General features: G+C 34.2%; 2 protein-coding genes across 7 annotated transcripts in view; both read left to right on the top strand.

Moving 5' to 3' along the window:
* Positions 1–16,307, top strand: part of LOC127708950 (uncharacterized) — a 172,971-nt gene that overhangs the window by 119,835 nt on the left and 36,829 nt on the right. Inside the window, exons 1-2 of one of the 6 annotated variants that reach the window (XM_052214159.1) lie at positions 10,360–10,737; positions 13,838–13,912. The exons of 2 other annotated variants lie outside the window; for them this stretch is intronic. The gene's annotated coding sequence lies outside the window, so the exon portion shown is untranslated. 3 more of the 6 variants (XM_052214158.1, XM_052214154.1, XM_052214157.1) reach the window with 3 other exon arrangements.
* On the top strand, positions 897–4,219 carry LOC127708949 (serrate RNA effector molecule homolog). Its single transcript, XM_052214153.1, has 2 exons — positions 897–3,535; positions 3,594–4,219. The coding sequence occupies exon 1, from the start codon at positions 1,051–1,053 to the stop codon at positions 2,404–2,406; it is 1,356 nt and encodes a 451-aa protein (XP_052070113.1). The 5' UTR covers positions 897–1,050; the 3' UTR covers positions 2,407–3,535; positions 3,594–4,219.

Below are 16,307 nucleotides of genomic sequence, written 5' to 3'. Positions count from 1 at the left end.
TTACTCCTTGTCAAATGATGTTTGGACGTGATATTAATCTTCCGGTCGACCTTGTTCTCGGAAGGCCTTTAAATAAATTCGATGATTTAAATCATCAACCGTCGGAGGATTACTTACACGAGTTGGAACAGGCCCTAGCGCTTGTTCATGAGCTAGCCCGTAGAAATATGAATATATCTTGTAATTCGATGAAGAAGGTGTATGATCATAAAATACATCAAAATCAATACAAGGTGGGTGACCCGGTATGGTACTACCAATATCGGCGCAAAGTTGGGAGAAATCCAAAACTTCAGAGACCTTGGCATGGTCCTTATGTGATTGTTTCCAAGCTTAATGACGTACTGTATAGAATAAAACAAAGTCCAAAAAGTCAGGCCAAAGTTGTCCATCACGACAAATTAAAACTTTATGACGGTGACAATAAGCCTACTTGGTTTCAGTAGACTGTATGACGTAGAATTTGATTATTTTGATAAGTTGTATTGGTTGGTTGTTGTTAGTTTTTTTTTTGTGTGTGGAATTAGACAGATTGTTGTAAATATGACTTTAATATTGTTAGTATATACCTACTTTTCGAGTGTGATGTTATTTGATGACTAAAGGTTTAATAGTTTAATATAATATAGTGACGAAGGAATGGTTACTATTGGAGCTTCGTGAATAATAAATATGTTCGTTTTCTTTTCGTCTATATTTCTAATCTTCCTTAGATAGGAATAAAAAGTGTTTAGTTTTATATGTTAATGCAAAGGGTAGTTTTGGTAGATATGAAGTTTATATTTTCTCATATTAAGATGAAGAAAATACAGTAGATACTGTAAATAAAATGTATGGCTCTAACAAGACTTTTGCATGCACACGTATAAAATAATTGCGGTTTTTATCCTACACAATCATAGGTTTGAGCGTTGGTTTCAATTCAGACTTGTATATATATGTACGTATATATATTTATACGCCTACATAAACTTAAATGTTGACATCAAATTGTTGAAACAAACAGAAAAGTAACTAAATATTCATATTTATTTCAAGATTGCTTCTTCTATGAATCAGTATAAATCAAACATTGGATTTATTATTGTGCATTTTATGTATTTTCAGAACAAATGGATATGTGCCGTATGTAATGATATGAGCTTTGAAAAACGTTGGCTGGTAGAAAGGCATGTATTAGAGAGGCATAGCGATTATGGTTGGAAATGCCCAGAATGCAAGAAGATCTTCCAGAGGAGAAGTTCTTCACATGGATGTAAGATCTCGGATAAGGAAATGTTATGTTTTAATAACAAAACCGGGTCTAGAGGAAAAGAAGCAGAAGAAGAGATGGAATTATATAAAGTTGAAGAGTTAATCAAGAAAATAAAACTGGTAGATACAGATGGGAAAGAAATTCCAATATTAAATTATAGAAGGAGAAATAGTATTGAGGGATCAGTCAGGAGCATGAGAACCAACAGATCAGAGAAAACGTACAACCGAGTGGAAACAAAGAAAGACGAGACAGAAGGAAGAAAAAGAGACAGAACTGCTGTTAATGATAATGAAAATGAGATACAGGGGCAAAGTCAGGCTAAAATACCACTGCTACTTGATACCAAAGAACGAAAATTGGCTAAAATAAGATCGGTATTGCAAGATTTATCCAGTGAAATAGGGGACAATATCACAATCTGCTTGGATTCTGAGGATGAGGGTAAACGTAGTAGAGCTGAGAAAAAAATTGTTAATTTGGATCTAGACATTCATGTATCAGATACTGAAAGATCCAGTCTGGATAAGGAGAGAAAAGAAAAGACCTCATCAAGACAGAGATCCTCTTCTTCATCTTCATCAGGCTCATCCAGTTCCTCTTCCTCATCCTCCTCGTCAGATAAGTCGGACAGAAACAAATCCGGGGAAGTTGATAAGAAAGAGGTAGACAACATAGAGATTGGTAGAGAAAGGACAGTGGAACAAATTAGTGTGATAGAAGAAGCTCCCAAATTAGATAGAACTGTAGTTATGAGTACCTCCGCGGCGCAAGTAGAAACATTTTTGCAAACGTTACAAGACACACAAGAAAATATCATTACTTTAAATATTGGTGGGTTGAGATTTGAAACCAGCAAAACTACACTAAGAGCTGACCCGTCATGTGTTTTTGCTTTAATGCTTCAACCTTTAAGTCCGTTTAGGCCATCCAAGAACGTGTATTTCTTTGATCGAGATCCAGCCCACTTCAAAATCATTTTGAATTACCTTCGCAACAACTGTAATGTAGAGAAACGTTACCTTCCAAGGGAGTCAAACTATTTACATGAACTGATGCTAGAGGCTAAATACTATCAGCTGTCGGGACTTATTGTGGCTGTTGAAGAGAGACTTAATGACATGTGTGTGTGCAAGATGAATGGATATTGATGTATTGAAGGAGGACTGTTAATTTATTAATTGTTTATTGTTGATTATTGTAGTGATTTGTGTCTTTGGAAGATACAATAATAAAAAAAAAAAAAATCAAAGTACTAAAGTCCTGTTTGTGTAGGATGATATACCGGAAAAATAAGTATTGGTGAAAATTTAGTTGTATGTTCTTCAAAACGAATAAATTGGTTGTGGTCAAATTAAGCCTTACAGACGAATTTATTTGGGGACCAAATCCTTAAAGGTGGGGGCAATGTAATGCCGGCCTTCCCCCCTTTTTATAGTAAACCTTTGTCTTGATAGTTTCTTGAAATTATGGAGAATAAGGGGTAGATGTTAATGAGAGGTTCAATGTTGGAACTAATATAAGAACTACAATTGGTTATTTTGGCTGTTGTTTCAAGGTGTGATTACTAAAACACAGTAGATTTGTGTATGTCAAGAAGTTTTGTTTCACGTACGGCCTCCATATTTTCTCTGTATCCTTACGGCAAAAGCTCGTCATACTTGTTTATGACATAATAAACAGAATATCCACGTTAGTTCGCTAGATTGGTATCGGCTATAAAATATAATTAAAACTGCATGAAAGACTCGTGGAGAGATTGGTGTGTTAAAATAAAGATTGACAATTGTTCCGTGAGATTTAATTCTCATTTGCGCACTTAAAATATTAGCACCAAAAGGAAATATTTGCATTTGTTAGTTACCTGGTTTGAAAATAAACCCAGACTAATGTCTTCTAATGATCTACTAATAAATTTAAAGTTGAAAACCATCTTTATTGATGAAGATTACTCCATGTTTACAAATAATATCAACATTGCGGGAACTTCCCTTGTATGATCCATGGTTGCCGATTGGTAAACAATATGTAACAAGCTCTGCCATTGGTCAGTCGGAAGTATAAAAGAAAAAGCAACACCAGAACCGAGAGATTGTTGGGTTGGAAAAGTTAGAGAGCGGCAAATTCAAATAGAGATGTCTGATAATTATAATCAAGTGTTGAAAGTTAGTAAATACGGTATATAATAATATTTAATTTTGTTTTTATTTAAGGTGGTCGGTGCCGGTGCTAAATCAGGTTGCCGGTGACGGTGCTAAGGTTGTCGGTGACGGTGCTAAGGTTGTGGGTGACGGTGCTAAATAATTAAGGTTGTCGGTGACGGTGCTAAATAATTAAGGTTGTCGGTGACGGTGCTAAGGTTGTGGGTGACGGTGCTAAATAATTAAGGTTGTCGGTGACGGTGGTCGGTGCTAAGGTTGCCGGTGACGGTGCTAAGGTTGTGGGTGACGGGAGTAAAATTGTTGCTTTCTGTATTTAATATTTGTTTTAGATGTTTTATGATGATAAGTCGATGTTGAATACTGTGAAATTGTGATAATATCCTTAAATTGGGATTATTGAAAGAGTCCAAATAAGGGACCACTGGGTTACTTAACTGTTGAATTATATATTATTAGCTGATTATTATCAAAAGTTTGTTTGTATACTGTAAGACCAACCATTACCGGGGACCCGAACAGACCAGTGACAGAGCCTGCAAGACCCATTCTCTCCGTCGTGGATTATTTTCGATATTAATAAAATATGAAACTTTATTTTATTCAGATATTTTATTTAACAACTGAGTATATATATATATAACCACAAGTATACGATTTCCCTTTCTGTAACGTGTTTTGGTTCGGCGGTAAACAGTGGACGTCGAACCTTACACTTTATAGATCCTTTTACTCTCTTTTTCTTTGTGACCCTGTGTTCTCTGGTGGCCGACTCTAGCACCAGGGAGGCAGCGTGGCACTATTGCCAGAATTAGGCATAGGTTTTATTGGGCAGGGTATATCAATTTTCTAGAAAGGTTTTGTAAGCGTTGCATTGAGTGTCAAAAAAAGAATCAACCTTCCCATCATACCAAATGACAAATGAAGACTTATGTTGTTGAGGAACATTTAGAAAGAAGATCTATTGATATCTTGGGTCCAGTGACCAGGACCTATAAGGGCAACAACTATATTATTGTAGTGACAGATTATTTTACCTGATATGCAGAAGCATATTGAGTTTGAAATTGAATCCAAAACTGTGGCAGATAAGCTGTTAAAAGAATTTGTATGCCGTTATGGTCTACCCCTACAAATACATACCGATCAGGGATCTCAATATACCTTTGACCTGTTTATACAATTGTGTAAGAAATTAAATATTGACAAAACCAGAAATAGTCCATTTCACCCCCAAAGTTCATGATTGGTGGAAAGAATAAATCGAACCATTGAAGACATGATTAGCAAATTTATTGCTAAACACCAAAAGGACTGGTACCATATATTTTCCGTACCTTACGATGACTTATAGGTCATCGGTTCATGAAACCTTGGGAGAAAGATCATGTTTCATGATGATGGGCAGAGAAGTAAGGCTGCCAATAGATTTAATTTTGTGGGGGCTTGTGGAATTTAACCTAACAAACATACTGTAACTATGTTGATCAGTTAACCGACCAAATAGAAAAGGTCCATGAAGTGTTGAGAGACCGTCTTGATAGTGCAAGTTATCGACAAAAGAGGTGTTATGAACTATCTTGTACTTTTCCCAAATTTAAAGCAGGAGACGAAGTACTCCTACTTGACCCCAGGAAATATAAAGGACATTCACTTAATTTCAAATGCTGTGGTACGGCCCCTTTACTGTTTTTTAAGTGCTTTCAGATGTTTTATATAAAATTCAGGAAGGTCCAAAAGTCAAATTTAAAGTTGTTCATGTGAACAGACTAGAACCTTTTCAATGGAATATGAAAAGGTGGTATCAACCATTAGGGGAACAAGCCAAAAATACCAGACTTCGATCGATCGAGTCAAGAATAAACAAGCATTCTGAGAGTATTGCATGGCAATACATAGTTCCCTACCGGTTAAAAATTAATTGTACTGGAACAAAATGCTAACTTGATCTATAACTTGTCATGGTGTAAACTATATAACAAATATCAAGTCAATATCTTCAAGCATGACGAAAAAAAGTGCGGAAAACTGATAATTTAAGTGAATTTTCTAAGTCCAAGGACCATAACTCTGCAAAAAATCATCAAACCGTAACAAAATTCAAACTTGGTCTGTAACTTGTCATGATATAACTATATACCAATTATCAAATCGATAGCTTTAAGCATGACGAAAAAAAGTGCGGAAAACTGAATATTTGAGTGAATTTTCCAAGTCCAAGGACCATAACTCTGCACACAATTATCAGACCGGAACAAAATTCGAACTTGATCTGTAACTTGTCATGATAAAACAATATACAAAATATCAAATCAATATCTTCAAGCATGAAGAAAAAAAGTGTGGAAAACTGATTTGCCGGACTGACAGAAGGACAGACAGACGACAGACAGACAGACAGACGGTAGGGGACTAATTAGACAGAGCACAGACAGACCATGACTGATATTATTACATTATAGATATGTTTAGTATTACCATTAATTTGAGTGATATTCAATGTGTTATTGTTATATTCATTGTTGTTAGTAGCTCAATTACCTGAATATTAATGAAGTGAGAACCTTTAATTTCGATTGAAACATTTATTTATGAATACCAAAGATTTCTTGTGTGATATGTCTCAAAAGAAAAAAAAAACAAAAGTTATACTTGAGCTATATTTAAGGGATAACTGTAATATTTTTTCTGTCTATGAAGAAATAACATCAAAAATGTGATGCACACTGAATAACCCGCGTAGCGGGTTATTTTAAAGTGTGCATCACATTTTTTATGTTATTTCGAATAGACAGATAAAATATTACAGTTATTTCTTATAATTTAATTCTAAATTCCATTTTAAACCGGAGTAAACAATGAAAAAACGTTGCTGACGTCACGGTCACATGACTAAATTATGTCTATGAGCTGATAAACAAAACAACGTCAGCCAATCAGCAGACGCGTTACATCCAAAATTAAATTATATACACATATAGTGTAAACAAAGCTGATAGTCATGATACCAGTGACCGAATGAAAATCAACACCATACAAAGTTGGTGCATTTTTTTTAAAGTGATTAATTATTCATATATGTGCATTGTACGTGTATATATGAAGGTGTATACCTTGTTTTTAATAATTCACATTACCAGTGATTTAACTTATTTATACAACATGTTGTAAACATGATATGCGTCATTAAAAACCCATTTATATTCTATTTGAAGAAGTTAAACCAACCAGACATTTGTTTTCTTGTATGTAATTATATATATAAATATATATATATGTTCATATTCCTGTATATATATTGATGCTGTTAAAATAATAAGTTTAACTAGGGATAGGATAACTCCCTACCAGAACCTTAGAGGTCCTGTGTGTTAAAAAAAGTTTTTATTTTATATTTTGTAGTATGAGTGATTTACTTAAAACAGACAACAACTATCTATACCAATACAATGACTGTGGGAAGCGTTTTCCAGTTAGAAACAGCCTCCAAAGACATATCAGGAGGTCCCACAGTCAAGAGTTTATAAAGTGCCGGTGGTGTCCATATTCAAAACCAAAGTGTGACGGGTACAGGGTCAGCCAACACGAGAAATATCTTGACAAATACACAAATCTGATGACAGGAAGAAGTAGTTACGTTTGTGGGAGGGAGGAATATACCCTAGAGATCAGACCGCTGAATATACTCACAGAAACTACTATACAACTTACTGAATTTCTGGACGCCAGCATGCCAGATTTTTCTGACCTCCATCGCAGAGACAGCTGTTAAATGAGGAACCACCACCTGAGGCTGTCATTCCATCAGATCAACTTTTCGCCAAATACCTTTCACATGTAAATTCACCTGATACCTTTTCCATTGACATTGAACTAACAGAACAATCATCTTTAGATTTTACCTCATGTAAAACCAACTTTCAGAAACCAGCAGATGCATCATCTTTAAATTTAAAAACAAGTATACCAACATTCAGGATCCCGCAGAACCATCACCTTTAGATTTTACTACAATTATAATTAATATTCAGGAACCAGTATAACCATCGTCCTTAGATCTTACCCCATGTGTAACCAATATTCAGGAACCAGCAGAACCATCACCTTCAGCAATTATTTTAGATTTGTCCATAACCATAACCAAGACCAGGAAACCAACAGACACTGCTTCAACTTTAGACCTCACCACTACTTCGAGTACAGAAGAATCTACAGCATCTCCTAAACAGCTAACTATTAAGGAACTGCCATTTTTCTTTCTTTATATTAAACCTGCTACTAAATTTAACCCAAAACTAACTATAAACATCTATAATAGACTGTACTGTACCAACAAATATTTGGAATATGAAACCGTTATCACTTTCAACAGATAATTATGAACATCTATGCTTGGACCCCAGATTATTTTTAGCTGGGGCCCCATCGCAATATAACAATCATATATTAGCGAGCACCTTAAAAGAGAAAGTAAACTTATGCAGAACCTCTCAGAAGGCAAAGTACCAGAGACAGTTAGTTCTTGTGTGTGTTAGAACCATTATGAAGGAGGACAGATGTTACCTATCCGAGGGTACCGTTTTGGAACTTAAGGAAATGTGGACTTCAGATCAGCCAGCACTAACAGAAGAGTAAGGGTTTATTTTTTAAGGTAGGTAAGTGCTTGGTAGGCAGGTATCCTATTTTTATTTTTAGTTCGAGGACGAACCCTTTTTACCCTGGTGGGGGAGTGTTATGCCTAAGGGTAGGAGTTAAGGCTAGTAGGTTTATATGTATCATATTTCATTCTTTTCTTGTGTTTCTCAGAGAGTTCATTTCTACTTTCACTTTTATTTTTGCATTCCGCTACTCTGAGCTGCACTGTTGCGTATATATTATGAACGAAAGGTCTGTGCATATGAACACTTTCCATTTCAGGTATCACGGCCGTATTATACTGTACTGTATATATTATATTATTGTTAATGGAAAATATGATAAGGACAGGGTTCGTTCTCACTGTTTGACCAGGAGGGTACCTTGACATGTTCCCAGCTTTAGTTTGACCTGTATATCGCTTGTCTCGTTTTCTCACCTGCTTGCTCGATTTACGTTAAGGGTCTATATTGTAACTAGGGTATGTTTTTCCTAAGGTTTATCTTTGATAAACCCATATCTCCCTTTTTCCCTCGACAGTTGTGCATTTCTATTTGTATTTGCGCCATTTACCATATTGCCGTAGGAACGTCCGGTTATCAAGACCAATCAAAATTGACAGAAATGGCCAAGTTTCCAGAACCCCTTATCATGTACATGTGATTTTACAACCAATCACTACGTTAATTTGCCGGACACACTTACACCTATAGTAACGGACACACTTTCTGTGTCCGCGGACTTCCGAAGTATAAATACGCTGTTGCAGACGATTCTGACAGTTTACAGCTCACGGAACCTTGACCATTTTAGTTCCATAAACCATAACCAGAGCGAACCAGTTGTGAACCTTTCAACTCAAAACCATTACCAGGTTAATGATAACCCCGATTTTATATATATTTATGACCTGACCAAGTGACCTATATCATTTACTACGAATACTACAACTTTCTCCATGTTTACATACGACGATTAACGTCAATTTGGGGGGGGGGGGGGGGGGGGGGGGGGGGGGGGGGGGGGGGGGGGGGGGGGTCCCTGTATTGTTTTCTCGCTCTGGAGCATTTATTTATGATATTTATTGATATTTATGACTGATTAAACTTATAACTGTTTTTGTTATATTTTTATCTTATTAAGAATTAGAAACCAGTGTCTAGACTGCTCAGTTGAGCAACCAAGTTATTTGCAAGTTACCATGCATTGAAGTTTCACAATTACCAGTGAAAGAGTAATTGATAGGCCTGCTACCAAGGTTGATCCTGTATCTCGTGTTATATATCTCGATATATTTAGCTTCGTAATGCTCGACCAGGGCGTTACAATATGAAGATCTGCAACTGCCATCTGCTATTTGTGTTTTTCAAGTTTATCAAAACATATAAAAGGTGGTTGTTTTCGAAACAAACAATGGTAAACAGAATAGGACTGGGATGTAGGTGCAGGGTTATTGTTAAATAGTAGATGTCACCTTAATATTATCATTACTTTATCGTGTAAAACTAATACAGATAATTTGTAATCTTTTTAACTGTAAACATGCCTTTTATTCATAATCCTATCTCTATAATACAATCATACTTTGATACATAACCAATCACAGAACGCGTTTACATTGGGTTTTTCATATTTTAAGTTCTCAGTATCCTCTCTTATAAACTAAAAACTTTTAGTCATTGTGAAAGGTAAAACGGAATCAGGATTCATAAACAATACAGTTAAATGATATAAATACTTCATATTCAGTGGGTGAAGCATGGTTTCAACAACATTTTCTTCATTTTATGCATTTTATAATATTAAGCTGCAGCATGCTTCATCTTGGTAGTGGTCATTAATGTCTCATAAAAGAATAGAACTGATTATCAACGCAGAAATCTTACTAAAAAAGTATTAACAAAAATACCGAACTCCACGGTAAATTCAAAACGTGGGGGTCAATAAAAACTGACAAAATCAAACGTTAGACTTTATCAACCAACGGAACGAATGGAAAACAACTGTCATATTCCTGACTTGGTACATGCATTTTCCGAAGAACGTGGTTGGTTAAACCTGGTTTTATAGCTAGTTAAACCTCCGACTTGTATGACAGTTGTATTAAAAAAAAAATACACACTTTTTCTTGATCATCTACCTCATTGTTTCTGATTTTTTAAACAGAAACTAAACCACTGTATCTGAATTTACGCAAATAATCATAAACAAATGTATTCCGTTTTATTGATATATATTATTCCATTAAACGTTTAACTGTTCTAAGAAAACTTGCACCTGATACACAGAGGTAGTAGTTTATCTGTTTACTTAACTTATTTATCGTATGCATTGTCATTCATTACCAGGAAGTAGCTAGCGTATCTGTTCACAATTGCACATTCTAATATGATTTTCGTTATTACAACTACACAGTAGAATATGATTTTCGTCTGATACTGTATTAGGATAATGAAAGTATGGGATATTTTAAGTTCGTGAAAAAATGAACAGGAAGTAAAAAGTATTTAGTTTACCATGGACGGATAGTGCCAAAAATGACAACTTTGTTGTTTGACTTAGTATTTAACTAAGTTAATTTAGCAGTTGTCTTATACTGCATGTTAGATGTTTGTCAACCGCATTTTAACTTTTTTAGAAATAGAACTGGGCACCATAACGAGTTTTACTTTGTTTATAGAGGCTCACGTAAGTTAAAATAATTTTGTTAACAAAAATGACAATTTGTTAGTTGTATAACGTAGGAGAGGCTCCCAAACTAGTTGAGAAAGGCTTGATCAGCGGAACCCTTGTCGAGTTTAATAAGACAAGACTAGTGTGCTTCTTCCAAGCTACCCGATTGGTAACTTCTGACCAAATTTGATTTATTTTGAATGGCCTCGAAATGTGTTTTTTGTTTGTTTTGAAGATCCACTGTGTCTAAACTACCCCGGCAAAAAAATGTTTGGACTCGATGGTATATAATATCCGGTACGGTGACGGACCATCAACAGACAGAAAAAAGGTAGGATTTCTGTTTATTTATTTGTTATCTTTATTATATTGAAGAATATAAATACATATATAACTATTTTCGATTGTGAGATGTAATATTTTCGTCAACCGTTCTAGATTAAAGGAGAAATAAGTAAAAAGGCACGTCAAAATGATGAATTGAGTGAACCTTGTCTCGAATTTGTTTAATTTCTCGTAAAATTGTGCACGTTGTACGGAAAGAAAGATATTAACATGGAGATTGCAAGAGTAGTCACTTTGAGCACATCAATATTTGTATTTCTGTGCATGGAACAAAAGAAATGGGTCATGTCAAAAAGGAAGGACCCGGTTTTGTCAATGTGTACGACCCGGTTTCGTCCTAAAAATTAACAAAGCAGGACCCGGTTTTGTCAAAGAAAATAATCCATAATCGCATAACGTAAATTAAACTCCGGTTTTCAAAAGGAGCTTGATGGCTCGTTGGAGAACTATTTCTTTCAGAAGACAACTTATCATTTATTTGAATCCGTAAACACATGAATATCTGCTTTATTGGAACAAAACTTATTTTAATTTTGCTTTGTCTGATTAGTTTTTCCCGTTTGTGTGAGATTGAATTATGAATTGTTATACATTTTTTTGTTTATTTAAGAACGATGCAATCTTATTTGAAATTCTTGGTTGGTTTTTAGCTCACCTGACCCAAAGGGCAAAGTGAGCTTTTCTCATCACTTGGCTTACGTCGTCGGTCGTCCGTCGTTGTCCGTTAATTTTTACAAAAATCTTCTACTCTGAAATAAGGGACCTTTCAATATTTATAAGATGGGTGGGCCGGTGCAAAATGGGGCGGGGCAAGCACTTTTTTGTGTAAATATTTGGATGGGCGAGATCTTTTTTTTTAATATATATAGTGGATGGGCCAGAACTTATTTAATAGGAAAAAATTTGCTATACATTTTTCGGTGTTTAGGAAATTTCTTTTGCAGGCACACAACACAAGATAAAAACAATAGTAATGAATTTAAAGAATTAAATCATGTAACATGAAAACACAACATTTTAGAAATAATTATATCATGTAGCATGAAAACAATACATTTTAGAAATTATTAAATCATGTAATATGAAAACACAACATTTTAGAAATAATTTGATAGCACCTAATTTAATAATATAACAAGAAAACACAACATTTCAAAACTTTGATCAACCAACAATTTTCACATGAATGGAGTTATCTTCCATGTATTGAAGATTGTAAAATTATACTTGTTTGATATATTCAGTATATAGCTTCTGATCAATGCTTAAAAATATAAAATAACTGTAGAAATAGATTTGCATACTGACTTATTTTCACTAATTTCAATTTGTTCTACTTTAAATAATACCATAGGCTGTCCTCTATAAAATGTTTCAATGATAGATAATTTTATAGTATGGATGATATTCTATATTAATCTTAAAGACAGATATATGATCAATTTATTAAGCAATATTTTGTTCCAAACATATTTCAAACACCAGTCTTACAGTGTACAAGTATTTCTATTATATTTCAAGAACCAAGCAGTATATAATTATGATACCTGTATTCATGGAAATCCGAAAGGTTTTATTAAATTAGTTTTTGTGGTGCAATTAAAATATATGCAGATTATGCCTCCCATATTTTGAATGGACTTGAGTAAAAATGTAAAAAGGGATCTGAATTCAATACAAAACTGTTAGAAAGGAGAGATAATTTATTGATTAGATATATAATTTACTGTCATTTTAAGAAAAGAATATTGATGAGTTTCACATGTTTTAGTCTTGTCTATACTATGTTCTGAATTCAATTTGATATTGATAGATGAAACAATCTATGCAAACTTAATCTAGCACTATAAATAACAAATACATAGATTTTAATGTATATGTAGATGTGAATCAATTATTTTTGTTCCTGAAAAGGGGAAACAATTCCTGCTTTTTAATGTTTTCCAAATATACATGACTATACAAGGTATGTAACCTGTTTCAGGTTAGAGTGAAGGTTAGAGTGAAGGTTGGCGCCGGTTTAAACGTTTAAACCCGCTGCATTTGTATGCACTTGTCCTAAGTCAGGAGCCTATTTTTCAGTGGTTGTCGTTTATTGGTGTGGTTCATAAGTGTTTCTCGTTTTTTATATAGATTAGATAGTTGGTTTTCCTGTTTGAATTGTTTCATACTCGTCTTTTTGGGGCCCTTTATAGCTTGCTGTTCGGTGTGAACCAAGGCTCCGTGTTGAAGGCCGTACTTTGACATATAATTGTTTACTTTTTCCACATTGTGACTTGGATGGATAGTTGTCTCATTGGCACTCATACCACATCCTCTTATTTATATGATATATTACAGGCATTGCTACTTTTAAATGATAATTCTGCTTTTAACATTAAAAACTACCACTTATGCAATTATTTAATAGAACAAAGACTTAAAAAGAGATACATTAAACTGTTATAAATTGAAAAACACCTCAGATTTCAGAATACATATAAACTTTGTGCATTTAATAGTATGGTTAATATTTCTTCATATGTTTATGACTTGTATGAATATTGTTAGCACTTTTTAAGCCTTTATTAAAGGCTTGCTGATATAGTATACTATTACTTATGTATTGAGATGTAATTGTGATGTTTATATGTATATTGTATCAGGCTGCACTTCAGATAAAATCAAATCTATACATGTATATTCAGACTGGATTTAAACAACAATATATGGAATTAACAAGCACATTTTGTATTTTGTATTACACCAAAGTCTATTCTTTGATTTCCAGACATAAAGTTACATTCAAACATTAAAATAGAAGAAGAACCTAAATCATTGTTGATTGTCTTTAAGTTTTAGAGGGGTAAGCTCTTTTTTTATATACAATTTTTGAGACGGGCAAGCACTTTTTTTGCAGGCTTAAAGTGACAACTTATATTTTCTATAATAATGGTCTTATAGTCTAGAAGTAAGATAATGTCCTCTTCCGTAGCCATATCATATTTAAATATAAAAAAATGTCAAACCAAGGAAAAAAAAACATACGTACGTACAAACAAACAAACAAATATTTTTTTGCCACCTCCCTCAATTTTGAAAGTTGGAAGGGCAATTGCCCCCCACCCCTCCCCCCCTAAAAAAACAAACAAACAAAATAAATAAACAACAGAAATAACATGTATTGAAAAATAATGGATTTAAATTTTTGGATCAACATATTTTGGAAATCAAATTTTTCAGTTTATTTTCATGCTCATTACAGCAATGTAATATTCGAGTAGACCCAAGTATTGATCACGTGACAACATTTTTTTTCATTTTCCATCCCAATGTTCAAAATCAGTGGTAGTTTATTTGACGTTGAGACTGATTTTGCGCTATCACAATTCGACTTAAACAAATTCCTTCAACATGAACATAAAAGGGGAAATCCTCCATATTGTTCGATTTAGACGATTTGAAAAATTTCAGCTTAACTTCTAAGCAAACCGAATAGAGGTTTGTACATGGAAACAGTCAGTAAATTATTTATCTAATTTCAGCATTTTGAGACATCGTTAGTTAGCTTTTTATAAATATACTTCTTATGAACAATTTTCGTATGAATTATATTTATGGAAACAGGTAATATGGTCACAAAGTGTACGAAAAAAAGCCTATGAACTCACTGAATGCACGAGTGACTCTATTCATAAAAAGTGTCTGTGTCACTTAAAAAAAGTGTCCTTGTCTATTGTTATACTTCATAGTTTCTATTTCTGAAACAAGTGTAAATTGAATAGATCTATTGTTACGAATAACAAAGGATTTTGACCACAGGGTGTGACGAGCGGGGTTTCTGGAAACCCCTGCTTCTACATCCCGCAAACAAAGTCCATTGTTATTCGTAACAATAGAAATTGATTTTTTTTAAATAGCATGAACATAAGAAACTACTAATAGTGTTCACTACAAATTGTTTCAAGATATTAAAAAAACACATTTTAGGAAATTCCAATTGCGAAAAAAAAAATAAGCATCTATTTTGAATACAAGAATAATCCTTTAAATACTCCTTTGCTTGAAGGTAATCTTTTTTATCCCAGTCATATGTCTCTATTCTAAAGCATTGGTCTTTTTAAAAAAATGGGGATTCTAACTCCCGGGACCCCCCTCCCCCGGTTACCCATTGGCCGATCTGGGGGTTGGGGGTTCGCGGTTTGGACCCGACTTTTATTTAAAAGATCAATGCATTTGAATGGTTGGACCCCCCCCTTTTCTCTTGAGTTGGGAACCCTTAGCTGGATCAGCCCCTGTTTGCCCCCAAAAAGGGAGTTCCTAAATATTAAATCTGTATCTTTGTATGTTGAGCGTGTCTGATAGTCGGTTCCCACCTATCCCTTAGTATGTCCGAATATGAATGTTTGTTTATTTTGAGAAGAGGGGCGGGGGAGGGGGGGGGGGTTATAAAACCGTAAGATATAAAGTAACGTTATGATTACCTTTATTACACTGATACAGGTAAGTACTTTGAGTTATAATATTGCCTTTATCTTAAGTCTCTTCTACCAAACCCAACGCTTGCCACAAAATGTCGTCCGTCTTATACCCGTCCATATTGACAACTGCATACAAGGAGCATGATGTATTTTTTGTTTGTAATAAGAATACACGAAACGGTCAACCTTCGCTGATCCATTTTAGCACATGGATTTAACGGGAATATGCAAAACAACTTTGACATTTGTAAAATATACTCACTTGTCAAAGTTTGAACAAAGATACCCTAAGAAAGGTTACTAGTGGGGTTTCATGTAATAAAAAAAAAAATCTTATAAATCATGGTTTGATATTGTCAATAAATATGCTATCGGTTTTTTTTTTCATTTAATAATCAATGTTAACAAATAATGGGTTTAGAATGGGGTGTAAGTTAGTTATACACCTCGGGATACGGCGTGTCTGGATAAGAAACCCCTCCGGCCTCCGGCCGACGGGGTTTCTTATCCAGACACACCTATCCCTCGGTGTATAACTATTACCTCTCCTCGGAGGAAAGTCGTACAATACGAGTTACACAGTATTATACATATATTACCAGAAAATTTAGCGGGGTTGCATGCATGATTAATTCGTGCATAATAGGATAGACTAAGTCTTTTTCTGACTGTCCGTTAATGAATGAATAAATGAATAAATGATAGAAAATGTTGTAAACAAATCGTATAGTATAGTAAAGCATACTAGCTTTACTCTTTTAATAAATTGATATCATGGTG

Source organism: Mytilus californianus, unplaced genomic scaffold, assembly GCF_021869535.1.
Source record: "Mytilus californianus isolate M0D057914Y unplaced genomic scaffold, xbMytCali1.0.p SCAF_7, whole genome shotgun sequence".
Classification (NCBI taxonomy): Eukaryota; Metazoa; Mollusca; class Bivalvia; order Mytilida; family Mytilidae; genus Mytilus; species Mytilus californianus.
This window is presented reverse-complemented; position numbering and strand designations above follow the sequence as displayed.

Excerpts from the sequence above, each read along its gene's own strand:
- LOC127708949 (XM_052214153.1), top strand. The coding sequence starts at position 1,051 with ATGAATCAGTATAAATCAAACATTGGATTTATTATTGTGCATTTTATG.